This window comes from Plecotus auritus, assembly GCF_963455305.1.
Source record: "Plecotus auritus genome assembly, chromosome: 11".
NCBI classification, from domain to species: Eukaryota; Metazoa; Chordata; class Mammalia; order Chiroptera; family Vespertilionidae; genus Plecotus; species Plecotus auritus.
Genome location: NC_137777.1, coordinates 13,254,986 through 13,281,477, shown reverse-complemented (window position 1 = coordinate 13,281,477; position 26,492 = coordinate 13,254,986). Strand labels below are relative to the sequence as shown.

Sequence of the window (26,492 nt, the reverse complement as noted above, 5' to 3'; positions counted from 1 at the left end):
AAGACTGGGGCCGGGCCTGCGGGGCGGAGCAAAGACTGGGGCGGGGCCTGCGGGGTGCAGGGAGGCCTGTGGGGGCGGGGCCTGCGGGGCGCGGGAGGGGCGGGGCGGAGCAAAGACTGGGGCGGGGCCTGCGGGGCGGAGCAAAGACTGGGGCGGGGCCTGCGGGGCGGGGCGTAGGAAGGGGCGGAGCGGCCGTGGGGGTGTAACGGTCACTCGGGGCGGGCGGTTCAAACCGGAGGAGGGAAACTCAGCGGCCCCACGCGAACCTGGCGTGGGCGTTGCCATAGCGGATCTCCCTGGGGGCGAGGCCGCGGCTCCTCCCGGGCTCCTCCCGGGCTCACCAGGCAGAACTACTTCTCTCCCCTCCCGCCCTTCGGCTCGGCGCCCGGCCCCGTGGGTGCGGCGGTCCCTTGGTCTCCAGTGGGTGAGAGTGGGGGCCCAGGTGTGTGGGGCCCAGAGGGCCTCTGGGCGTCCCTCAGCCCCGCGCCCCACTTTGTTTTCCAGGTGCTGGGAGTGGAGAGCGCCTCGAAACGGTCCCTTCACTCGCTGGGCTCCAGGTGACACCGCTCGACATCGGCCTGTCAGCGGCTCTCCAGGCCGGAGCCGCCCCGCGGGGGAAGGTCGGGAGGGAAGCGGCGGCGAGACCGTTACCCGGCCGCGCACGCCGAGAGCACCTCGGGGAGGCCGGTCGGCGCCGCGCTTACCCTGGAGCCCCAGAAACCCGAATTTGGGGCTTTTCCTCAGTTCTCACACTAGCCGGAGAAAACAAGGGTATTAAAATTCCTGTTGTCTGGAAAAGCTGAAGGAAATTTAATGTGATTTAGGCCTTTCCAAGTGTTAGGATCCCTGCCCCGTGTCCTTCCCATACCCTCGAATGTTGCAGTCACCGTGCTACTGCACGTTTCAGTTAGTTACTCACGCTAAACTTTTCTCTTTAAGCGATATTCCTTTGACATGAATTTTAAAGGCAAAATGAGAGATTTTCTGGTTTGGAAACCTACATAACTTTGGCATCTAAGAGCTCAAGATTTACTGGTGGTAAGATTTCCCACTTTATCAGATGGAGGTTTGGTTTTAATATAGTTAAACACGTATTTCATTATCCTATTTGACAAGTGCTTTTTTCTTTCTTTCTAAGAGCACGATAGAATCGTTCTCAACCCTTTATCAGGAGCCTGGTGTTAAGAACTGAATATTAAGGAGGCTTGTTTGATTCATCAGTGAACTGTTGAGTCAGTAAAATTAAGTAAGTCAATGGGAATTCCGTGATTTGGCATGAATAATTTTATTTTATTTTTTAAATATATTTTTATTGATTTCAGAGAGGGAAGGAGAGGGAGAGAAATGGAAACATCAGTGATGAGAGAATCATTGATCGGCTGCCTCCTGCACGCCCCCTGCTGGGGATCAGTCAACCCCGCATGTGCCCTGATGGGAATTGAACTTGGACCCTTCAGTTAGCAAGCCAAGGCTCTGCCCTCTGAGCCAAACCAGTGAGGGCTGGCATGAATAATTTTAAATAATTTAAAAGTTAGTTTTGAAGAACCAAGTTTTCTTTCAGACTAATGTCAGGATAGTAGAAAGATGACCATGTTGACAACAAAGATAGCACGTTTGAGGCAACATTTTTAGAAAATATATTTTATTGATTTTTTACAGTGCGGAAATAGAGAGTTCAAAATATCAATGAGAGAGAAACATCAGTCAGCTGCCTCCTGCACACCCCCTACTGAGGATGTGCCCACAACCAAGGTATATGCCCTTGACCAGAGTTGAACCCAGGACCCTTGCGTCCGCAGGTCAATGCTCTATTCCACTGAACCAAACCAGTCAGGGCAGAGGCAACTTCAAATGTGTAGATGAACAGGAAAAAATTAGGAATTTTTTTTTTTTTTGTATGTTTATAACAAGTAGCCTATGGGGTTTTTTTTATGGGCTAATATTTTTTTTTATAAATCTTTATTGTTAAAAGTAGTACATATGTCCCCCGTCTCCCACACCCACTTACCCCTTCTAGCCAGCCCCCCCCCCTCCACTTTATTTCTAACAATTTGCCTCTCAGTTTCCCAAAGTCTAGCACGGTGAGACACCTAGTGGTGAAGTAGTAGAATAGTTGCATTTGTTTTAACTTTTTGAAAGGATTCCTTGACTTAATTTTGCCAAATGACATGAACGAAACTGTTACTAGAATGATTCTTAGAGAGGGGAAAACATTCGTGGTTGGGGGTGAAATGTTAAAACATATTCTATTTTATTAATACATTGAAAACAATTTGTTTTAAAATTAATAAAAATTCTAGAAAGCAAAAGTTGATAGTCTTGGCTGGTAAGCATGTGCAAAAGATAGCAGTGATTCTCAGGATCTAAGGGGATCAAGATCATAAAGAAACATGTGAAATTTGCCAGAAAAGAATATAGGTTGAAAAAGACTAAGATACTTTGCCAAGTAATAATGATGTAATGATCATTATAAAGAAACCACTTGATTTTGTGGTTAGAATAGCAATTAAAAAAACAACACCACCTCATGCATTCAAATATTTAACTGATATAACTTAGGCATAAATAAATTACTTTCCCATTATAGTCAAAATATATCTTCTCAGGATTTTTTAAAATATATTTTATTGATATTTTACAGAGAGGAAGGGAGAGGGATAGAGAGCTAGAAACATCGATGAGAGAGAAACATCGATCAGCTGCCTCCTGCACACCTCCCACTGGGGATGTGCCCGCAACCAAGGTACATGCCCTTGACCGGAATTTAACCTGGGACCCTTTAGTCTGCAGGCCGAAGCTCTATCCACTGAGCCAAACCGGTTAGGGCTCTTCTCAGGATTTTTTAATAGAGAAAAATTATATTTGGTGTGGAGAAAACTTTGAAAGATTAACAGTTATCTTAGTATCCTTTGATATCTTTCTTCCTTTGAGTTTAGATTTAATTTGAGTTTCTAAAAAGAAGGAATGTGATGATACTGTTGGAAAAATTAAGGAGTAAAGTATTTGCTAGTGTCATTCCTTATAAATATATAATTACTGAGTCACATTTCTTTAAGTAATTGAAATTTTTATTTGGAATTTCAAGAACATTATAAAGAGTGGATATACCACAAATAGTGGTATTTTAGTGCTGCTATACTTTAGTGCTGTTAAAATCATAAGGTAATAAAATCATGTAAAAATTATACTGCCAGATTTTTTTCTCCTCAAGTATAGTTCAGGAAAATATTTGTGCATGGTGCTTAGACTATGCATAGTCAAGTAAAAAATAACTTTTTTATTGTCATAAAATTTCTGTTATTAGCTGTACTCATCACAAATAGTATATTTTGGTGTAAGTTGTCAAGCTGTGCATTTCAAAGGAAGAATAACATCTATTTTCACGTTTTAGAAACAGGTTTTGAAGATGTCAGAAAGGCATTCAGGTCAGGTTGGAACTGGAGTAGAAAATGAGATGGACTCTCCTGTCAATATCAAGTACTCCAGCTTCAGAGATTTTTGTTCCACATTTTCACTTCATGATAGTGACTACAATGAGTTGTTAAAATCTTGCAGCTTTGATACAGATAAAGAATTTTTGGTAAAGAAGTACGAAGACCCAACATTAAACTGTGAATTTTATGAAACAAATCTGGACGTAACAAATCCTTTAGAGACCCCTACTAAAAAAAAGAGAATTGTCTTCTTTAGGAAGAAATCGGGCGAACCCCCAGACTTTTGTGACACTCCTAGACTCAATGGAAGACGTTATTTACGACGACGCAGAAGGCTGGATGTATCTTTCTCTCCTCTAAAGGGAAATTTTGAATCACAAGATAGTTCTATAGAAAGTTGTTTAAGCGAGGTTCTCAACTTTGAAAAAGATACTCCAAGCAGTGCTTCAGGTTTTCCAAAGCAAAATAATTTTAGTGCTTTAGTTACTAGTACTTTGAAAACAGAAGAAGCGACTTCAAGCCCTCAAAAATTGAGACTTAATTTTTCTCAACAGAAGACTTCCACAGTTGATGACTCCAAAGATGACTGTAGCCTGTTTGAAGTTGAATGTATATCACCAATTCAGGGCAATAATTTTAAAGACTCTATCACCCATGACTTTAGTGATAGTAGTCCATGTGTTAATGATGAGAATACATTTCCTGAACTTCTGGGCTCCTCTGGTAGTGGAACAACTTGTGAAACAGATGAGGACATATTTGTGACTCCAATAAATAGCCCTGTAGCAAACATTAAATTTAAGGCAAGTCAAAGGCTTTTTCCTCAAGTGAGAAGCAATAATTCAACACCTGAAGACAGTGGTTTTTACTCACTTTTCTTTGATAAATCAGATTCCCTCTCTGACCAGGAGAGTTCTTTTCAAGAACTACTTCAGAAACATAAGGGAACTCTCAAAGTGGAGGACCCCATAAGAAGGTCAAGGCGCCTTGGAAGGTTGAGAAGACTGTCCACCCTTCGGGAACAAGGCTCACAGTCTGAGACAGAAGAGGAAAGCCAGATCATCCACTTTGAATCTGAAACAACATCAGCAGCTTCTTCAGACATCTCAGAGAGTCAGCCTAGCAGTGACAGTCAGAGTGAGGAACTGATTTTAGGCTTTAATGATTTATCAAACACCCCAGCCTTGCAGTTAGTGCATGAGCTCTTTATGAAAAACAAAAAGAAAAGATTCCAGCAAAGTGGTACATGCGAATTCTTAGAAGACAGGGATGAGGCAAAAATAGCTATACTGCAGTGTGTACTTGCAGGACTGATTGGCAAGAAAATGGGTATAGAAAAACTGGACATCTTAACAGAATTAAAATATAGAAATCTAAAGCATATTCTTGCAATTGTTTTAGATTCCTTGTCTGCAGAAAGCCTATGCAGGTAAGAAATATTTTTTTTTTCTGAAATAAAAGAGTTTTAACACATTAAGAAATTTTAAAATATGTTTTTATTAAATTTTTAAAAGAGAATGAGAGAGAGGGATAGAGAGATAGAAACACCGATGATTGATTGGCTGCCTCCTACATGCCCTGTATTGAGGATCGAACCCCTAATCCGGGTATGTACCCTGACCAGGAATTGAACCATGACCTCTTGGTTTCTGGATCGATGTTCAACCACTGAGCCACACCAACTGGGCAACTTTTAAAAATATGTATATCTTTATTGATTTCAGAGAGGCAGCTTGAGGGATAGAGAGATAGAAACATCAATGATGAGAGAGAATAATTTATCAGTTCCCTCCTGCAAGCCCCACACTGGAGGTCGAGCCTGCAATCTGGTCATGCCCGGGAATCAAACTTGTGACCTCTTGGTTCATGGGATGATGTTCAATCCACTGAGCACCACCAGCCAGGCTAAAAGCCTGCTTTAGAAGCAATAATATAGTCTTTGAGATAAAGTTCATGTCCCTGACATTTGGAAGGAGAGTTTATAAAAGTTGTACTTTAGATTTTCAAAATGGCATGCTTTAGTCCATGAAAGTTATTTAAGGATTTATTTAATAGTTCACATCCTGTTGTCAGATTGAAAATTGTTGTAAAGTATAATACTTGGTCAGAAATAATATAAAGCATTATTGTGACTAAGAAATTACAATATACAAAGGATAGCATTTAGTTACTTAAGTTCTAGAGACCAAGGGAATATAGATTATTTCATTTTAATTGCCAACAGCAATGGAAATTAATTAATTTGGGGAATTTTAAGGGATTAGAAACTGAAGAATTTGTGATCCCAGAGATTTCAGTGTATTGAGTGCTGCTATATAACTAAAGAGAAACTAAGACATTTAGGAGTATTGAGGGTGGGGACTAGGGTTACAAAGACTAAAGTGAGACCCTGTTCATACTGGCAATTTTGAAGAGTCCCAGGACTATCAGAAGACAAGACCCTTGTGAATGCCATAACTAGGAAGGCAGGAAGTCATGTGAAACAGGATTTCTGCAAGGTAATGGTTGGGGGAGGACATGCTGGAGAGTTAGTGAACCTCTTTTTTTGATAGGGATATGTCAGTTTGGTTCATGGAGTCCTTACTGTTTTTATGGCTACACAATTTCTATTAGAGCCCTGCTTCACTGTCCTCGCATAAATTACTTGTAGGCTATTGCCGAGAATTGTAGAATTTCATAGCTGGAAGTCTGACATATCTAGTCCAATCCTGTATTTTGAAAACGAGGAAACTGAGCTCCAGAGAAGTTAAGTGACCAGCCAATAACTCAAGGAGATAAGGATGGATCCAGATCTACAATTCAGTCCTCTGAATTTCTAATCTAGACTTTTTCACAAACTTATTAAGGTGTAAAGCCTTTCCAAATAGATTTGATCAGGAATGTACTTGGTTTAACCCAAGTAGGATAATAAACAGATTTTGTACACATATATGTGCACATCTTTTAAAAATGTTCAAATGAGATAATTTGTTTAAAAGTTAAGTGATGGCTGAGATATAGGAATTTTATTTTTATATTCTGGAGTATTTGGATACTGACTAGTTAAAATGAAAACTTAAGGTGATGCTTTTGGGTATTTACTTCTGGGAGTAGTTGATACTCAATCATTGATATATATATAAAAGCCCAGCAACCATTCCGGTGGAACGACCGGGACGACCAGAATAACCGGTCACTATGATGCACACTGACCACCAGGGGGGCAGCTGTGGTCAGTGTGCTCCCACAGAGGGAGCACTGCTCAGCCAGAAGCCTGGCTCATGGCTGGTAGGCGCAGTGGCGGTGGCGGGAGCCTCTATATCTATAGCCTCCGCGGCAGTGCTAAGGAGCTGCGAGCCAAGTGGTAAGGAGCAAACAGGCGGGCAGTTAGGAGTGAGGGGTCCCAGATTTCGAGAGGGCACAGGCCGGGCTGAGGGGACCTCCCTCCCCTGCACGGATTTCATGCATTGGGCTTCTAGTATTGCAATAATTACCTTTCCTGCCCAGCCCTTAAAATTTATAGTATTTGTATTGTAGAATGCATGTATAATGTTAGCAATGTTCATTCTTGGTAATTGGAGATTATAGTTAGTTGAAATAGCTGTGGCAAATACCCAGTATATAGTTCATTTCTTCCCAATTAGTGGGTGACTTTCTGCATCTTCCTTTTCATCAGTCTGCTATAAGATACATGTACCAGTTTAGGGAGAGGCAGTGGCAACTGAAGCAGCCATGGTAGCTGGAAGAATAGTAGTGTTGACAGCTCAAGTATTAACTTAATATGTGACTTTGTATTTCAACTGTCTTTTAGTAATTAGTTTAGAGTAATAAAAAGACAAGATTAACAGTTGAAGGATTACTTTTCTTTAATAGTATAGTCAAAGTTAGTAACAAGCAATCACTGAATATAATTTTTTTAGTTGCTTCATTCTCTTAAACTGTGATTTATAAGATAGAAACTTTGTAGTGCTGCCCATAATAGTATTTATTATTTGACATTTAGTACTTCCAATGAAGGATTGATTGTTCTTATGTTTGTTTAATGAAAATGACAGATTTGTTAAATACATTTATAAGAGAAATTGATTAAAAAAGTAAAAAACCTCTTATGCTATAAATGATAATCATTTGCTGCAAGTCATGTTTTCAATCTTAGTGTCACATTTGAAATAAAATCCTCTTAATCAGTCTCCCATGGACTCATATTGGCTTTACATTAAACTGTGTTTTTCCCTTAACCATTTATAAGATAATAATTTATCAACATAATGCTGACATATATTTAATAGGATTTCTTTCATATGGTGGAACCATAAGAAACTGATATAGATTAAATCATATTTTTAATGTAAATTTTAGGTTTAAAATTTACTATCTAAAATCTTTAAAAACAGTTTTTCTTATTAATTGCCATATGCAGAAAATGTTAATCTTGTGGTATATATACAATATAAGGACTGATCTTTTTGTCATAGTGTTTGGAGCGTGAGCAGAAATTGGCGTGAAATTATTGTTCAAAATAAAAAAGCAAATCAGAGGAGGAGATTTTATCTCACACAACTGAAAACAGATGCTAAGGTAATGTATATAATACTTTTCTAAAATGGATTCTAAAATATAAACATCTATTGATCCCGTATTGCTCGGCAACCAAATTTGATTCTCCTGTCTTTTACCCTTTTCCATTTAGCAAACGTTCACTCTCACCTTTTTTCTTTTCCCAAACTCTATTTCCTTCTGGACTATAAGTGGAGTAGACTACTTAGCATCAAGAACATCTTGTTGGCTTTTGTTGTTGTTTAGTGTATGTGCTGTTAGCAGTATTTGAATACTAGTGATATACTGGATCCTATTCATAATTAGATATTCCTACAGCATTTTTTCAGTCTTTTTAGTGGATGATATGTGCTAGTTGCTTAGAATACAATGGTGAACATTCCTGACATGGTCCCTGCTCTCTTGGAGCTCATGTCTTGTGAGTAATATAGGTAGGGGTGACCAGAGTTAGTTCTATTGGAACATTTAAAAGGAATGTTTGATACTTAGGGATCAAGAGAAGGCGTTTCAGAAAAAGTGTATCTCAGCTGAGACAGAATAGTGTTCCAGCAGAAGGAATCCTACCTAATAAAAGAGTAATATGCAGATTGACCATCACTCCAACATACAAGATGGCTGCCCCCATGTGGTCAAAGATGGCTGCCCCCATGTGGACACAAGATGGCCACCACAAGATGGCCAGCAGGGGAGGGCAGTTGGGAGGGACCAGGCCTGCAAAGGAGGGCAGTTGTGGGCGATCAGGCCAGCAGGGGAGGGCAGTTGGGAGGGACCAGGCCTGCAAGGGAGGGCAGTTGGGGGCGATCAAGCCTGCAGGGGAGGGCAGTTAGGGGTGACCAGGCCAGCAGAGGAGGGAAGTTGGGGGTGACGGGGCCTGCAGGGAAGGGCAGTTGCAGGGGACCCAGGCCTGCAGGGGAGGGCAGTTGAGGGGACCAGGCCTTCAGGGGAGGGCAGTTAGGGGTGACCAGGCCTGTAGGGGAGAGCAGTTAGGGGTGACCAGGCCTGCAGGGGAGGGCAGTTAGAGGTGACCAGGCCATCAGGGGAGGGCAGTTAGGGGCAATCAGGCTGGCAGGGGAGCAGTTAGGCGTCAATCAGACTGGCAGGGGAGTGGTTAGGGGGTGATCAGGCTGGCAGGCAGAATCGGTTAGGGGCAATGAGGAAGGCAGACAGGCGAGCAGTTGGGAGCCAGCAGTCCTGGATTGTGAGAGGGATGTCCTACTGGGATCGGGCCTAAACGGGCAGTCGGACATCCCTCGAGGGGTCCCCAGATTGGAGAGGGTGCAGGCTGGGCTGAGGGACACCCCCACTCTGTGCACGAATTTCATGCACCGGACCTCTAGTAATATATATGAAGGCCTAGAGGTGAGTGAGCATGGCAGATTATGACTGGTAAAGCACCATAAACTTGTACCCCTTTTGAAGATTTGAGATCCAGCTTTGAAGGTACAAGAAAAGTCCTCCTTGCTGTAATAGGCATCTGATGATTCTGGCAACCATCTTTATGTTCAAACTTTTAGGCCTTTCTTAGGCATCAATACCAAAGGAGAGTGAGAGTTCACCCTTTTATTCTTGCCCTAGTAGAAAGTATTTAATAGCATATTAAAGGAAATTTCCAATTTGATAAAATACAATAATTGAAATGAAGCATAGCATAAGACAAATAAGAGCACCGAGATACAAATGGGTGAGTTTCTCATTACAATGAAATATTAGGGATTCTGTTAAATATTAGAGACTGCTCTGACTTTTTATTTTACTTTGGAGAAAAGTTTTACCATCTTGCTTGTAATCAGTTGCCTTACAACTTATTCATAGCTCCTGGAAACTTACGGTTACAGCTGTTGGCTTTGGGAGCTTATAATAGTGAAGGTATTTATTGCCTTCCTAATGTATCTTTTTAGAGTGCTGCCCTACATGCTAACGACAGACTTAAAACACACTTTTTTAAAGCTAGAACCTACTAATATTAAACATTAAGCCCCATGTACTCCTTACATATTATAAGGTAGAAACTTGTGATTGTGTATGGCAACCTTTTAGGTAATTCTAAATAAAATATTATTTTCATAGCCTAGCCACCATTTTTTTAAACCTTGATTTCTTAAAGGACTATACTTTTTCCCCCTTACTTGAACTCTTTTTTCTTATTTTGGTTTGATTTAAAAATTAAAAAAATATATTTTTATTGATTTCAGAGAGGAAGGGAGAGGGAGAGAGAGAGAGGAACATCAATGATGAGAGAGAACCATCCATTGGCTGTCTCCTGCATGTCCCCTACTTGGAATCGAGCCCACAACCAGGGCATGTGCCCTTGACTGGAATCGAACCCAGGACCCTTCAATCTGCAGGCTGGCACTTTATCCACTGAGCCAAACAAGCTAGGGCTAAAAAATTTTTATCAAAGTAAAACTAATACATAGTTAAAGTTAAATTGGACAATGAGACTTAAAACACATCCTCCTGCCCTCTGCATTCCCACTCTTCTTACCCCATCGAGGCAATAACTTTCAATTCTTCAGTTGTTCCTTCTGACATTTCTAAATAGAATGCCTTAACTGCTATTTTTTTGCATTTTTTTTTCTACAGGATTGTCTGTTCTCTAGCCTCTCATCACTACTAGCAGTATCTACCCACCTCTCTGAATGCTTTTCTCCCATTCTTCTATCTTAATGAGTATAACTACACCACTTGGGAGTGAATCAGAATTATGCACTCACATTATGAAGACTGTTGAGATTATTATGACTTTTTGACAGTTGTAATATGCAGATTTTTTATATAACTTTTTTTACCCCCAGAGTTAATAATTGCCCAGTTTCTTTCTTTTTTTGCTTAGTGTTTCTCTATACAGGTCCCTGATTTCATCTCCTATTATCCACCAGAACTGGAAATCTCCTCTCTGCAAGTCCAAACATATCAGGTATTCTACCTGTTCCTTCTTTTCCTCAGGGACATCCTTCCTGGTGTCCTGTGCCCTCTTATTCTAATATGGACTGGATGCTTTCTACCGAACTATCCTAATGTATCATTAACCAAAACAAACATTATGAAACAAAGTTGTTAGACAGTTTTTCTCACACTTGTATATCACTGAAAGCTCCTTATGTGTGCAAATTAGAAGGCACAGACCAGCTACGGGCAATAGGATCTCAATATTATGTTTGCTTTGCAGCAGTGAGAATGAACATTACAATTGGAATACTACACCTTTTCCATTGCATTTCTAAATTTCCTGTATTCTGCACTGTTTTTTTTTATAATCATGGAAATGAACAAACATAAGGTGACTCCACTCTCACATTTAAATGTTTTCTGGTAACATGTTGATGACTATGTTTCAGAAAATTTAGATGTTCACAGACATGTGCCTTTGTTAACTGCTTTGCTTTGTACTGTTCAGAGATAATTGCACACACAAATAATTGGTCCAGAATAGGGATGGAACTATTTAATTCACTTGGCACCTTAGGTCTTCCATAATATCTGTTAAATGAATGAATATTACTTCTGTGGCTGAAATTTGCTTCAACAACATATCTCTATTCTCTTGGTGCATGCATAATTACTGTGTTTACCAACTTCATAAAAATTCATAGAAATTTTTGTGTGCTATTGTGTCATGTGCTTGTGGCCTAGGCTACAAATCATTCATAGAAATGTAATATAGAGATGTATTGAGTCCTTGAAAAAGTTCAACCAAATTCTAATTCTTGAAAATCAATTCATCCATTACACTTACGTATATGTTGTTAAACTGTTAATCATGTAATTGATCATGACCAACTAACCTCATTTCCTAAATTTATTCTACCGTAATTTCTTATGTTTTAGGTTTCCCCATTGCTAGAAGCCAATAGTGGCTAAAGAAGACTATCAAGGGAGAGGAAACACAATTATAGTTGAACACATGTGGAAATTTACCTGCAGTTCACTTTATTTTGATAATTGGTTAAGAATGCCAACTTGTTTTTAAAAAACTTATTATTTTTATTATCACCTTCAACAAAATAGAAGGCTGTAAGGATTACTCATTGAGAATATTTCTTGGCTGAATATTTGAGTGCTGTAGAAATCCAATTCAGATAAGAGTGATTGCTTTTTATCCTTTTAAAATATCAAAGCTGTTTAAAATTTAATGGTAAAAAAGAATCAAGTATTTACAAGTATTGCAAACAATAGCCAAACAAATTGAGTCTCATAGTCTAATCCCATTACTCTTTTGATATGTGGCAAAGGTAAAAACCTTCAAAGAATTTCATGATATCCCGTAGCAAACTTTTAAAAGGATTCATTCCCTTCTTAGATCCTGGCTTAAAACAAGTTGGCAAACTCCAGTCTGTGGGCCAAATCCTCACAATCACCTGTATTTTTTTGTTGCTGTCGTTAATCCTCATATGAGGGCATTTTTCTCATTGCCTTTCAGAGAGTGGAAGGGAGGGAGGGGGGGAGGGAGGAGAGGAGAGGAGAAACATGAATCTATTGCCTCTGGACTGGTTGCTCCTGCATGCACCCTAACCACAACACAGGTACATGGCGTTGACTGTAAATCGAACCTGCAACCCTTTGGTGCACTGGCTGGCTGATGCTTCAACCACAGAGCCACATCGGCCAGGACCCATCACCTCTATTTTTATATTTTAAAAATATGTTTTTATTTATTTCAGAGAGGAAGAGAGAGGGAGAAAGGGATAGAAAACATCAATGATGAGAGAGAATCATTGATCGGCTGCCTCCTGCACACCTCCAGGCATATGCCTTGAACAGGAATTGAACCATGACCTCCTGGTTCATAGGTCAACACTCAACCACTGAATCACTGGCTGAGCCATCACCTGTATTTTTAAATTGTTTTATTAGAACTCAGCACTGCTCTCTCATTTACCTATTGCTACAGCTGCTTTTGCTAAAATAGCAGTTGAGTAGCTGTGACTATCTGACCTGAGAAGTGTAAAATATACACTATCTGACTTTTTTCAGGAAAAGTCTGCCAACCCATGCCTTAAACAGAAAAATAATCATACAAACTAAAAGCTAACATGTATTTTCAATTTTAAAAAATTGATATCAGAGAGGAAAGGAGAGAGAGAGAGAGAGAGAGAGAGAGAGAGAGAGAGAGAGAGAGAGAGAACATCAATGATGAGAGAAAATCATTGATTGGCTGCCTCTTGCCCGCAACCTGGGCATGTGCCCTAACCTGAATCGAACTATGACCTCTTGGTTCATAGGTTGACACTTAACTGCTAAGCCACACCTGTCGGGCTATTTTTCAATTTTTAAATATGATTTAGGGAGAAAATTCTAGTTGTGTAAAACCATGTCCAGTGGTTTAGGGAAAAAATTCTAGTGGTGTAAAACCACGTCCAAACATTTAAATACATGTGCATCAGAAAGCTGTCCTAGAACTTCTGATATTACAGTATTGACTCCTCTTGTCTTTTACCACAGCAGGCTGTATTAAATGTTCAGGATGCTGCCACTCGGTTTCAGCTTTCAAATCGATCAGCTTTAAGATCTGTACAAGCTCAGGCTAGGACACCAAGTTCTGAGAAAGAACAGGTTTCAACATTTTCTCCTTGGGGAGAAGTTTTGACACCTATAGCAAGCTCTTCAATTAATGACTCACATAGTAAACAGGAAGAATATGTTAGGGTAAGTATTATCTTATTAGAAATAAATATTTACAGAGTTTGAAATAAAGTGATTGTCTATATGAAACTAGAAGATTTAGTATATATGCTTTTACTGCAGGTTGCCAAAACACTTTTTATTGATGAAGCATTAAAACCTTGCCCGAGGTGCCAGTCCCCTGCTAAGTACCAGCCATATAAGAAAAGGGGACTGTGTAGCCGCACAGCCTGTGGTTTTGACTTTTGTGTGTTATGTTTGTGTGCTTACCATGGGTCTGAAGAATGTAGGAGACGAGCAGCAAAGCCAAGAAACAGAAAAGATCCTCTTCCAGGAAGTGCCCAGAGTAAGCGGAATTTAAAACGCCTCTAAAGAGACTTTACATATAAAAGAAGCATTCCCCCAAGCAACCTTTAGTCTGACTTAAAATTATGGATATTTTGAAAGCATGCAAAATTTCCCATTAATGACAGATGATGATTTATTTCCTATTTTGTTTATATTAAAATCCATGTCATTGTTTTCTTTAAGGTAGTGACTTTAGAAACAATTTTATTTTACTATGTCACTTTTACCCATTTTAATAACTTAGTGTTTTTAAATAAAGAATTTTCATTGTTATCATTTATATGTATTTAACTGTTTCATGTAATATTTAAAGATTGTGCATTTCATCACTATGTTGAAATGATCTTCAATCACTTTTTAAAAATAGTTTTCCAAATAATATTAAAATTTTTGAACCTGAGATGGTCTTATAGATTTGGAAAATGAGTATTTGACTGAAATGAAATATAAATAAAATGTTTCAGAAGTTCTATTAAATTTATAATTTCAAGCTTTCTCTTAATTTGGTGAGTGTTATATTTGGGCAGACTTCTGGTTAAATAAAATGTATTTAATATTAGAGAGAACCAAGATGGCAGCATAAGTAAATGCCTGTACTCACTGCCTCCCACAACCACATCAAAAGTACAACTAAAATACAGAACAACATCACTCAGAACCACCTAAAAGCTGACTAAGCTGACTAAATGTAAGTCCTACCAATAGAGAAGTAAAGAAGAAAGTACAGTGAGATGGGTAAGAGGGGCGGAGGGGCAAAGACGGGCTGGATGGGTACCCAGGTGTGGCGTTTTTTCCATCAGGTGGGAGATAGTCTCTTCAGAGGCTGCCTGTAAGGAGCAAGGGGTCCCAGCCCTACACCAGACCCCCATCCCAGGCTCCCAGAGCTGGGAAGAGAAGTCCCCGTATTTATGGGCTATAAAAATCAGCGGGGATTGGAACTTAGTGACAGGGAGGCTGCTGGAAACCCAGGTGCTCCTTTTATTTTTTTATTTTTAAATATATTTTTATTGATTTCAGAGAGGAAGGGGGAGGTAGAGAGAGAGAGAAACATCAATGATGAGAGAGGAACATTGATTGGCCGTATCTTGCACACCCCTTACTGGGGATTGAGCCTGCAACCTGGGCATGTGCCCCTGACCAGAATCGAACCTGGGACCCTTCAGTCCACAGGCTGACACTCTATCCACTGAACCAAACCAGCTAGGGCCCTGGTGCTCCTTTTAAAGGGCTGGCCCATGAACTTATAAGGTTCCTCTTCCTCTGAGCAGTACATAGTATATTTCTACCACAACTTCTTTATCCATTTCTCTATTGAAGGACACTTTGGTTGTCTAGATTATACATTTAAAAACTTCTTTTTATTGATTTCAGAGAGGAAGGGAGAGGGAGAGAGAGATAGAAACATCAACGATGAGAGCGAATCATTGATCAGTTGCTTCCTTCACAACCCCAATCAGGAATCAAACCTGCAACCAGGTATGTGTCCTGACCCGGAATTGAACCATGACCTTCTGGTTCATAGGTGGATGCTCAACCACTGAGTCACACCGGCTGTGCTGTTATACATTATTTTAATAAGACCATTTTAAAGTGTGAATTAGATATGGATATATTTGGAAAAATCTGCCCTAAATTTTAACCCAGTAAAATTTTTGATTAACTGCTAAATATTAAATTTTGTCTATATCTTTTCTAGTTTTTAGAAGCTAACCATAAGTATGAATAAATTATTAGTTGTATTCAATATGATACACAGTCCATAAATTTTACATCTCATTCCTCACAGTGACTCTATAAGGCAGTTATTATCTTCCTTTTACATATCAAAAAAACAAGAATCAGGTTAAATCTAATATCACACAGTCAGGATTCTAGCAGAGGTAGTTTGCTATTTGTACATGACAAAAGTCTTTGCACAGCCCCTGTTAAATTTGGTATGCATATAATTACCATGTCTTACATGGGAGATTGTTTTGCCATTAAAAAAAAAAAAATCTAGGTATACCAGGGGAAAAGTTCTAATGTAGAATAATTCTGCCTAAAAAGAGTAGTTCCTTAGCTCATGATTGACTTAAACAACTTCATCATTGAAACACTAAATGAATTGTATGAATATACTATTATCTGAGATTTCAGTTCAAGAGAAAGGCCACTGCTCCATGCCCAAGGTCTTTGTAATCTAAACAAACAAGGCATGAAAACAAGAATAAATTTTACTACATTCCAGTAATTACTACATTCTTAGAGGTTTTAATTACTGAGTGAGAGAAAATAATAAGAAAAAGCTCACCAAACATTTATTGATGGTCTACTCTGTGTTCCCAAGAAGTTCCAAAACAAGAGGGATGATTAAATTTGGCACCTTATTTTTGTACTAGAGGCCCAGTGCATGAAATTGGTGCACGGGGGTGGGGGGGTTGGGGGGGTAGGGGGGTGGTGTCTCTCTGCCCAGCCTGCACCCTATCCAATCTGGGACATCCCTCTCACAATCCAGGACTGCTGGCTTCCAACCGCTCGCTTGCCTGCCTGCCTGATTGCCCCTAACCGCTTCTGCCTGCCAGCCTGATCACCCCCTAACCACTCCCCTGCCAGTCTGATTGATGCCTAACTGCTCCCCTGCCAGCCCAATTGCCCCTAACTGCCCTCCCCTGCAGGCCTGGTCACCCCTAACTGCTCTCCCCTACAGGCCTGGTCGCCCCTAACTGCCCTCCCCTGCCAGCCTGGTCACCCCCAAGTGCCCTCTCCTGCAGGCCTGGTTGCCCCTTACTGTCCTCCCCTGCAGGCCTGGTTCCCCTCAACTGCCCTCCCCTGCAGGCCTGGTTCCCTCCCCCCCAACTTCCCTCCCCTGAAGGCCTGGTTGCCCCCAACTGCCCTCCCCTGCAGGCCTGGTCCCCTCAACTGCCCTCCCCTGCAGGCCTGGGTCCCCCCCAACTGTTCTCTCCTGCAGGCCTGGTCACCCCCAACTGCCTTCCCCTGCAGGCCTGGTCCCTTCCAACTGCCCTGCCCTGCTGGCCTGATTGCCCACAACTGCTCTCTCTTGCCGGCCATCTTGTGGCAGCCATCTTGTGTCCACATGGGGGCAACCATCTTTGACCACATGGGGGCAGCCATCTTGTGTTGGAGTGACAGTCAATTTGCATATTACTCTTATTAGATAGGATTTTGTTTCACTTCTTAATAGGACATAAGAAAAAGAGTATTAATTCTGGGGGAAAACAATGAATGCTTTACCTTCTACTAACATAAGAACCGCTCTTATCTTCCCCTCTATGGTCTGTCTCTTTGACAGGCTTGTTAGCTGATGGGCAGGAATATTCTTTCATTTGACTTCTAATTGTTTCCAGGATTGGGCAGGTGTTTCCTATTTCTGATCCCATCATTTGGTAAAAATGGTAAGAAACTTGTGGTAAGTAATATAAAGAGAAACAACACTTTGTCATCTAATCATTTTATACTAGCATTTCTATGAGTGAAAATAAGGATGTTTAAATTTATCCCAGATATTTAAATCCTTAATAAAGTCTTATTATTATTTCTTAGCTGTTGAGAAAACATTTTTGATACTTAGCACTGAATAAAGCTAAGTTTTTCCATTACTTTTGCATAATTTATAACAAAAGGCAAAATTGTCAGAAACTTATGACACAATTTACTGAACATTTTCAACATTTAATTTCTTGTTTGAGTTAAGTTATGTATAAAGCTTTGTTTAAAATTGTGCCTCTCAAAAATAGTGTAACATAGAAAATGCTTTACATTTAAAAGACTGGAATACTCATTGTTTCTGTGTGGAGAAGGGTAAATAATTCAAAGTTCATACTAAATATTCCACAAGAGGGCACCAAAGACTTATTCATGGTGATTTTGGCTGTCCAAAAAAGGAAATTTAGCTTTTGTGTATTTGACATTGATGTACTGTGACATTGCCAGATAGGGAAATGTTCCTTGACTTAATTTTTAAAGTATATATAGAATAAATTTTTGGTAATAATTATTACTCAGAGTTGCTAATTAAAATATTTTAGCTGGCTTGCAAGAGTGCAGTTTTCGGGGATGACTTAACAGAGCACCTTGTTGGCAGCTGGGTCTGTGCCTTAGCCACCTGTGTTTCCTTGCCCAGTGGCTCTGCCCTCCTGTCTCCCTTACCAAGGACTGTGGAGCCAGAGGAATAGAAGGTTAGGAATGGTGGTGGCACACTACCAGTTAGTTCCCTCCAGCATTTTCATTTCTGCAGAAGGTGGTGCTTGGTTCAGGTGTTGTCCTGGGGTAGCCGGGAGCAGACTAACTGGAACCTATGTGATGGGTTTGGAAAGCATATGTGACTTTCTGTGACTGGTCCAGAGTTAGAAGTGGGGACAAAAATAGGTAGTTACTGATCAAGTTCTGACCATTCTGGGCCTATTGCTGCAGAGGCTGTAGTTTGGTTTCCAAGTCTGATTGCTACAGAGGTTATGATCGAAGTTCTATTGTCATATGTGGTCTGACCATTGTCCATTTGTATTCAGACTTTTAGCCATATAAAATATCCCATTGCCATCAAAAATTAAAAGCACAATGATAAGATGAATTTCAGCCTTTGGTGCTGCTATTCTTGTTTATACTCAGGTTTAGAACTAGGCTTCAGTTGTACCCTACCACACCAAGCCCAAGGAAGGACTGGTACTTTTAAATGATTAAACAGGGAGGATGCCTGAAATTTTGCTCTTGATTGTCAAGGGATACACACACACACACACACACGCCAGTCTCTCCAGCAGTATTTGGGAGAATCATTAAATTCCTGCACCCTCTTGGCCTAGGCAGGCTACAAAGAGTAGCCCTAATGCAAGTTAATCCTTGCAATTCAGGTCAGCCTTTGTGACATTTGCTTTTGGGCTCATATTTGTAACCTGATCATTTTTCTTTGTCCATAGAAGCTTAACATGATGATGTCACTCTTACTTGTTCCATGGTTATGCTGGCTTCTCATATCACAGTTTTAGCTGTTTTGCAGGGAGATTGAGATGCTCTCCCAAGTTCCCCAAGTTGAATTGCAGGTGTACAGCAAAGTCAATGTTTAAGTAAGGCCACCTCAAACACATCCTTCAAATTTGCTAACAATATGTCCAGAATCAAAAGGGAATAAACAAAAAGTTAATTCCATTCATTTATTTATTATAAAGGTATTTATTCTTTATTTATATTAATCCTCACCCAAGGATATTTTTTCTATTGACTTTTAGAGAGAGTGGAAGGGAGGGGGAGAGACAGAGAGAGAGAGAGAGACACTGATGTGAGAGGGACACATTGATTGGTTGCCTCCCACACATGCCGTGGGGATCAAGCCTGCAACCAAGTTACGTGCTTTTGACTGAAATTGAATACAGGACCCTTCAATCTGCAGGCCAATGCTCTATCCACTGAGCAAAACCGGCCAGGGCAAGTTATTTCCATTTGTGTAGATATATTTTCCATTATAAACTCTTGGTTTTGAACTGCATTGGTTTTCAACAATGATATAGATTAGTTGCAAAAAATTGGATTTTTTAAAAAACTAGCTAATTTGAGGGTCAGAGACAGAATAAAATTAGTTTTAAAAGTAAAACCACAGGGAAATGCAAATCAAAACCACAAAGAGATAACCACTTCACACCCAGTAGGATGGCTATAATAAAAAAGTCAGATGATAACAAGTGTCAGGGAGAATGTACTGAAATCAGAACCCTCATCCACTGCTGGTAGTAATATAAAATGGTTTGGCCAATTTGGAAAACAGTCTGGAAGTTCCTTAAAAAGTCAAACACAGATTTGTTAAACTATTTAAATTACCTTTTGACACAGTTATTCCACCTCTAGGTATATATCCAAGAAAAATGAAAACACATGCCCACGCAAAAATTTGTACATAAATGTTCTTATCAGCATGATTCATAATAACCAAAAAGTAGGAACAACCCAAATGATTATTAACTCATGAATGGACAAATTATGGTATATCCATGCAATGGAATATTATTCAGCAATAAAAGGTAAGAAGTACCAATTCATGCCACAACATGGATGAAGCTTTAAAACATTATGTTAAGTGAAAGAAACCAGTCACAAAAGACCAACATATGGTATGATTCTATTTATGTGAAATATCCAGAATAGGCAAATATAGAGATACGGAAGGTAGATTAGTGGTGGCTGGGGAGGGGAGAATAGGAGATGATAGCTAAAGAAGTTTCTTTGCGGTGATAAAATGGTCTAAAATAGATTATGGTGATAGTTTCACTCCTCAATATACAGTCAAACCTCAATTCTCAAATGTCTCCCATCTTGAACAATTCAGTTCTTGACCAAGTTGTTCACAGAAAAAAATGTCTTGGTTGTTGAATAAAACTTCAGTTCTCAACCCAACAACCCTTTCAAGCTGTTACCTCAGCATGACAAAAAGCATCTCTCAGGCGACAAAGGAGAGAATGCTCAAGCATGAGTTAGTTTATTGCTACACCATGTATTATTAACATCTCAGGGAATTGTGCTGTGAATATTTCTTTTTGCTGGTGAAATGGACAATTAATACAATTTTAAAATATAAAGAGGCCATCAAGAGTGCTGATGTTGCTAAAGGTGTGAAAGTACTCATGAAACAATGATCACAGGCAGAGGGTAGTAAATTTGTTGTTCATTTGAATGAACAAAAAGCATTCGCCGGTAATAGAATTTCAGAGGCAATGATATGTGAAAAAGTGAATATGCTGTATATTGACCTACTGAAAGATACCCCTGAAATGAATGCTGGAAGTGATTTGTTTAAGGCTAGTAGGGGGTGGTTTAATAAATTTAAGAAAAGAAGTGTTTATTTATAGATTGGATAGTACATTAGACATGCACTGTATATAAGAATGGTTAAAATAGGGAGATGTTACCAACTGGGGTTACTGGCTGGGATCTTGGTTCTTCTCATTGGCACAGAAAAGAATTTAAGGTCAATGAAAACAAAAGTAAAGCAAAGTGGGATTTGTTGAAAATACACTCCAAGCAAGGAGCAGACCAGTCAAGAGAGACAATGGCCCCAAACTTCCTGGGTTATTTGGTTTCAAAGAGGAATTTTCTGGTTGGAGACTTTCATTTGCATACAAGAATGATTGACAGAAAAAGGGTTATATAACTACTAGAGGCCCTGTGCATGACATTCGTGCACAGGTGCGGTCCCTAGGCCTGGCCGGCAATCGAAGTGTGAGCTTCTGGTATGGAAGGGCAGGTCCCAGCTGACCTCTGGGCCCTGAGAAGCACCTGGGCCCCAGGACCCCCATGCACCCCCCTCCGCCTGAGTCATGGTGCCAGAGTCCTGACACGGAGATGTGGTGAGCACGGCCGGACATTGTGGGCCGGGGCGCAGCGTGGGCCTCTGGGCTGCCCAGCGGCTCTGCACAGAAGTCGGAAGTTGGACAGGCAGTGCGCTCTCTCCCGGCAGCCCTCGCAGACCGGCTCCTGCACAAGCCCACGGGGAGCCTGACTAGCCCCTGAGGTACTGGTGGCTGCGGCCCAGCTCACCCATGGTTCTGCTCTTGTTGGGGCCCATCGGGGCCGGCAGTGCCTCTACTGCCACCCACTACCAGTGTCGCATTGCCAACGCCCGCCATGTTCCATGCCGCCCACTGGTGGTCAGCGCATGTCGTAGCGAGCGGTTGAACTCCCGGTCGAACAATTTGCATATTAGGCTTTTATTATATAGGCTATTTCTTCTGTGCACGCCCTTACCCATAATGCATACAGAAAATCCCACGGGGGTGGGTGGGTTGGGAGGATCAAAATCGCAATGCAAAAATTTTTAAATGTTTTTGATTTGAGAGAGAGGACAGGAGAGAAACATCAATGACGAGAGACATCAATCTTTGATTGGCTGCCTCCTGCATGCCCCCTACTGGATATCCAGCTCAAAATCACAGCATATGCCCTGACCCGGAATAGAACCAACAACCTCTTGGTTGCCGCTCAACCGCTGAACCACACCAGCTGGGCTTTTGTGTGATTTTCTTAAATCACATGAGATTATTTTTATAGAGAAAGGCTGCATAGCATGGTTGTTAATGAGCAAAGGCTTTGGCCAGTGTGGCTCAGTTGGTTGGATGTTGTCCCATGCATCAAAGTTTGCCAGTTTGGTTCCTGGTCAGGATACACACCCAGGTTTCAGGCTCCATCCCCTTGGGGTAGTGTGGAAGGTAGCCAATCTATGTTTCGCTCTCACATCAATGTTTCTCTTTCCCTCTCTCACTCGCCCTCTCCCTTCCTCTCTCTCAAAAAATCAATCTTTTTTTAAAAAGAGCAAAGGCGCCCTAACCAGTTTGGCTCAGTGGCTAGAGCGTCGGCCTGGGGACTGAGGGGTCCCGGGTTCGATTCCGATCAAGAGCATGTACCTTGGTTGTGGGCACATCCCCAGTGAGGGGTGTGCAGGAGGCAGCTGATCGATGTCACTCTCTCATCGATGTTTCTAACTCTCTATCCCTCTCCCTTCCTCTCTGTGAAAAATCAATAAAATATATTTTTAAAAAATGTCTATAAAAAATAAAAAGAGCAAAGGCTTTGGATCTGACAGCTCTGGATCAACTTCTGGCTTCAACACTTTCAAGCTGTTTATCTTTGAACAAAGTATCTCACCTTTCTAAGTCTCCGTTTCCTAAATTGTTGAGAATAATAATAGCCATCTTTTAGGGTTTTTGTTGGAGGCCCATAGTAAGTGTGCAATTTATATAAAACGGATAAATTTCTGTGAACAGGGCACACAGCAGAATGATTACAATGGAGAGAATGTGTTTCAACAAATATGTACTGAGTGGTAGGCACTCAGTAATGAGTTCTGGGGCGTGGGGCATAATATAAAACATATTTCCTTCAGTCCCTGGGAGTTTATTGGCTGGTGGGTGGCACTGAGGGTGGAGGGTGCACCTCCTTGTACAGATTATTTTAATAGTAATATGGTTTTAAGAGTATACAGAAGCAAGAGGAGAAGCCAATGACAATGGCTCATGGGAAGGTATATCAGGGAAGATGACATCCACGCTGAGTACTGAAGGATGATAAAATTTGGCCTGATAAAGACCAGAAGGGCTTTCCTGGCAGCAGAATAAGCACAAGCAAATGCCCAAAATGCCCATTGATATGTTACCTCAAATTCATATCTCCCAAATTCCAGGCTCCCCTATGAATTGCAAACTCAACACCTTCACTCAGATGGCCAATAGCCTTATTAAAATCTCCCCACAAGGTGGTCCACTTAGTTTTTCCCATCTCTGATGATGGCGACTCCAGCCTTCTGGCTGCTCATGCCCAAATCCTTGGAGTTATTCTCAACAACTTAACATTGGTACATCCCCATATCCAACTTGTCTGAAAATTCTCTTGGCTCTACCTTTAAAAAAATGCAGAATCTGAGTTACTGCTATGGGTATCAGCCATCAGCTCTTGCCAGCTCTTGTGGTCATTTACATTCTCTATACAGCACCCAGAGTGATCCTTTTCAAATAAAAGTAAAATCACTTACGGGTACAAATAAAGGTAAAATTACTTACGGGCACTTCTCCATTCAAAAACCCTATGGTTTGAATTTCACTCGGGGCCCACAAAGCCCTTCATGACATGTTTCTTCCACCTCCCTTTACTTTTCTGTTCTTCTACTCTCCCTTAACTTCATTTGGCCTTCTGATTCTGTTTGGCCAAGGTAGTGGTTTATTTGTCTTGGTCTGTGTAATACTGAAAAGGCAGGTGTTATGGTTCCTTGCAATACAAGCCCCCCATTGTCTTACTCCTTGCCTAAGCATTCACATACCTGCAGGCTCCTGGCTGCCATTAGAGACCCCCCACCCCACTCTCACTGTAGGAGGCAAGTATGGAGTCACTGAAGGTTTTAAGGAAGTCAGATTTGCATTTAGATAGATTATTTTGCTTTCAGCATGGAGGATGGATTTAAGGGGAACTCTACTGAGAGAAAAGACTATAAGAGGAACAACTTTTGGAGTTTTTACAACAGTCCAAATGGGTGCCTGTGCTAAGGCTGTGATTATTAGTGGGGGAGGAGAGAATCTTACAGATCCCCAAAAACCTTAAGGTCGCCGAAACCGGTTTGGCTCAGTGGATAGAGCGTCGGCCTGCGGACTGAAAGGTCCCAGGTTCGATTCCGGTCAAGGGCACGTACTTTGGTTGCGGGCACATCCCCAGTGGGAGGTGTGCAGGAGGCAGCTGATCGATGTTTCTCTCTCATCAATGTTTCTAACTCTCTATCCCTCTCCCTTCCTCTCTGTAAAATATCAATAAAAATATATTAAAACAAAACAAAACAAAAAAACCCTTAAGGTAGAATTGTTGGAGCAGGTCCCACTGGTAGTGTGTGGGTTCTTGACTTTGTGTAGGAAAGATTTCACTATTCCAGTCCAGGGGATTTTGAGAGTGTGCTTATTAAAGCTGGGGCCAATAAAACAAAGGAAGGGCTTAAGGTAGAAGAAACAATAGGAAAAAGTCAGAGAAACGGGGGCCTTGGAGATAGGTTCAGGGGATAAGTCCCGGGTGAGCTGCTCCTGCCCTGTGTTCCCCTGGTTGCAAGTTTCGTGGGGTCCCTGACAGTTTAGGAGAAAAACAGCAGTGATACTAGGCGTGGGCATACTCTACTCCAGCGCAGTGCGCAAACTCATTAGTCCACAGAGCCAAATATCAACAGAACAGCGATTGAAATTTCTTTGGAGAGCCAAATTTTTTAAACTGAAACTTCTTCTAACACAACTTCTTCAAAATAGACTCGCCCAGGCCGTGGTATTTTGTGGAAGAGCCACACTCAAGGGGCCAAAGAGCCGCATGTGGCTCGCGAGCCGCAGTCTGCCGACCACTGCGAGAGAGCGTGCGCTGAGGGTAGAGTATGTTTATTAAAGCTGGGGACAGTGAAACGAAGGAAAGGCTTAGGATAGAAGCAGCAACGGGAGAGAGTCTAGGTGGGACTGCTTTGGCTCCCTGAGAAATTAAAGTGACAGTGACAGAAGTGAGCTCACTGGTACTTCAGAGGAAAAGGGGCCCTAGAGACAGGTTCAGGGGGTAAGCCCAGGACCAGCTGCTGTTGCCCACTGCCCCCTGAATGCAAGTCTCATAGGGACCTCAGAAAAAGAGCAGAGACAAGACTTGGGCGTGTGGCCCATAGCTTCTTTGTCTTGAGGCTTTTTCTCTCTCTCTGGTCAGTGGGGATCCTAGGGCAAGTCTCAGAGGAGGGTCCCAACAGAATACTCATTAGCTTTGCAGGTGTGTCCTTCAATATGTTGGTTTCGTCAAACTGTGTATAGAGAGGGGTTAGGGTTATTTTCTGGCTGGTTTTATTATTAAAGAACGTTACTGAAGGGGGTCCAGGACTGAAGCCGGTCTACCCAGGCAAGGTCTGGAATGTGTAAACCATTTGCTGCTCCTAAGTGCCCTCAGTTGGGAGAGATAAAACCCTGTGATTAGCTGACTGTAAATTGTGTGGCCTTGTTTAACTATTTTGTCTCAATTTCCCTTATTCCACCTGTCAAGGAACTTCCCTAGCTTCTTACTTAACCTCCCACAGAATTAGGACCCAGTACTTGGCTGAGTATGTGGTTTTTGCTTTGAGCCACTTGGTACTACACACTGAACTTGGAGTTTTCGTAGGAAGGTGAAATTTGAAGATGAGGAACAGGAAAATGTAGATTTCCTTTTGGACATTTGGATTTGGGAGCATGCGAGGAAAAGCCAGCATGGTGTACAGCAAGCAGATGGATTTATGGTTCTTGGGCTCAAAGGGGAGGGCTGGGCCAGAAATTTGAGTTGACCATGACTTAAATGTTCATTTTTTTTCTAATTACAAGTTGTTTCAAATTTCACTTTTCACTTAAACCCAACCTAAGTTTTTCCGGGACATACACTACAAGCATCCTAAATTTACTGTCCCCTCTACAATGGCCTCCTCGGGTAATTTTTAAAGCTTCGATATCTTGAAAATGCAGCAGTCCTAACCAACTGGAGTAAAAATCCGGGAAAGATCTGGCTTCACACTTGCTTCCTAGAGCACATGAATAATATTCGCTTGTTATTCATACAACTGGAAGTGAACTCAAGAGATGCGTGTCGAATGTCCTCTTTCATTATCCAGAAAACCCTTGGGCCCACGGTTCGCTTCTCCCTCTTCTTCTCAGGGCCCGCGGTCCGGTCCCCAGTCCGCACCCTCTTGCCAGGGGCTCTTTTCTTTGTGGGTCATCCAACGGCCTGGACGGTGCAGCCGGCCTCTCATTTGGGGAGAACCGGCCTGTAACGACGCGCGTCTTCAGGGCCCTAGGCGGGGGGGAGGGGAGCCGCGCCCGGTGGGTTCGGGGCGCGCGTGGTCCCCGTCTCTCGGCGGCGGCCTGGGGCCCCCGAAAAGCCTGGTCACCGTCCTGGCCTCAGGCGCCCAGGCCCCCGGCCGCCCGCTGCTCCGCGCCCGCATTGTCTAAGCTCCATAGCAACCCGGGCGAGGCGGGGCCGCACCGGCGGGCCGCGTCTCCGCGTCCGCTGCGCTCCCGGGGGCTGAGCGGCGCGGTGGGGCGCTGGGCCCGA

The 26,492-nt window shown here is 41.7% G+C and overlaps 1 protein-coding gene across 1 annotated transcript; it reads left to right on the top strand.

The window, feature by feature from the left end:
• Nucleotides 1-954: 954 nt before the first annotated feature.
• FBXO43 (F-box protein 43) lies at nt 955-13,964 on the top strand (the record flags this gene model as incomplete). Its single annotated transcript, XM_080646231.1, is given in 7 exon segments — nt 955-970; nt 973-1,038; nt 3,392-3,395; nt 3,397-4,863; nt 7,889-7,991; nt 13,413-13,616; nt 13,716-13,964. Coding segments are annotated over 7 exon segments (2,109 nt in total).
• Nucleotides 13,965-26,492: the final 12,528 nt, after the last annotated feature.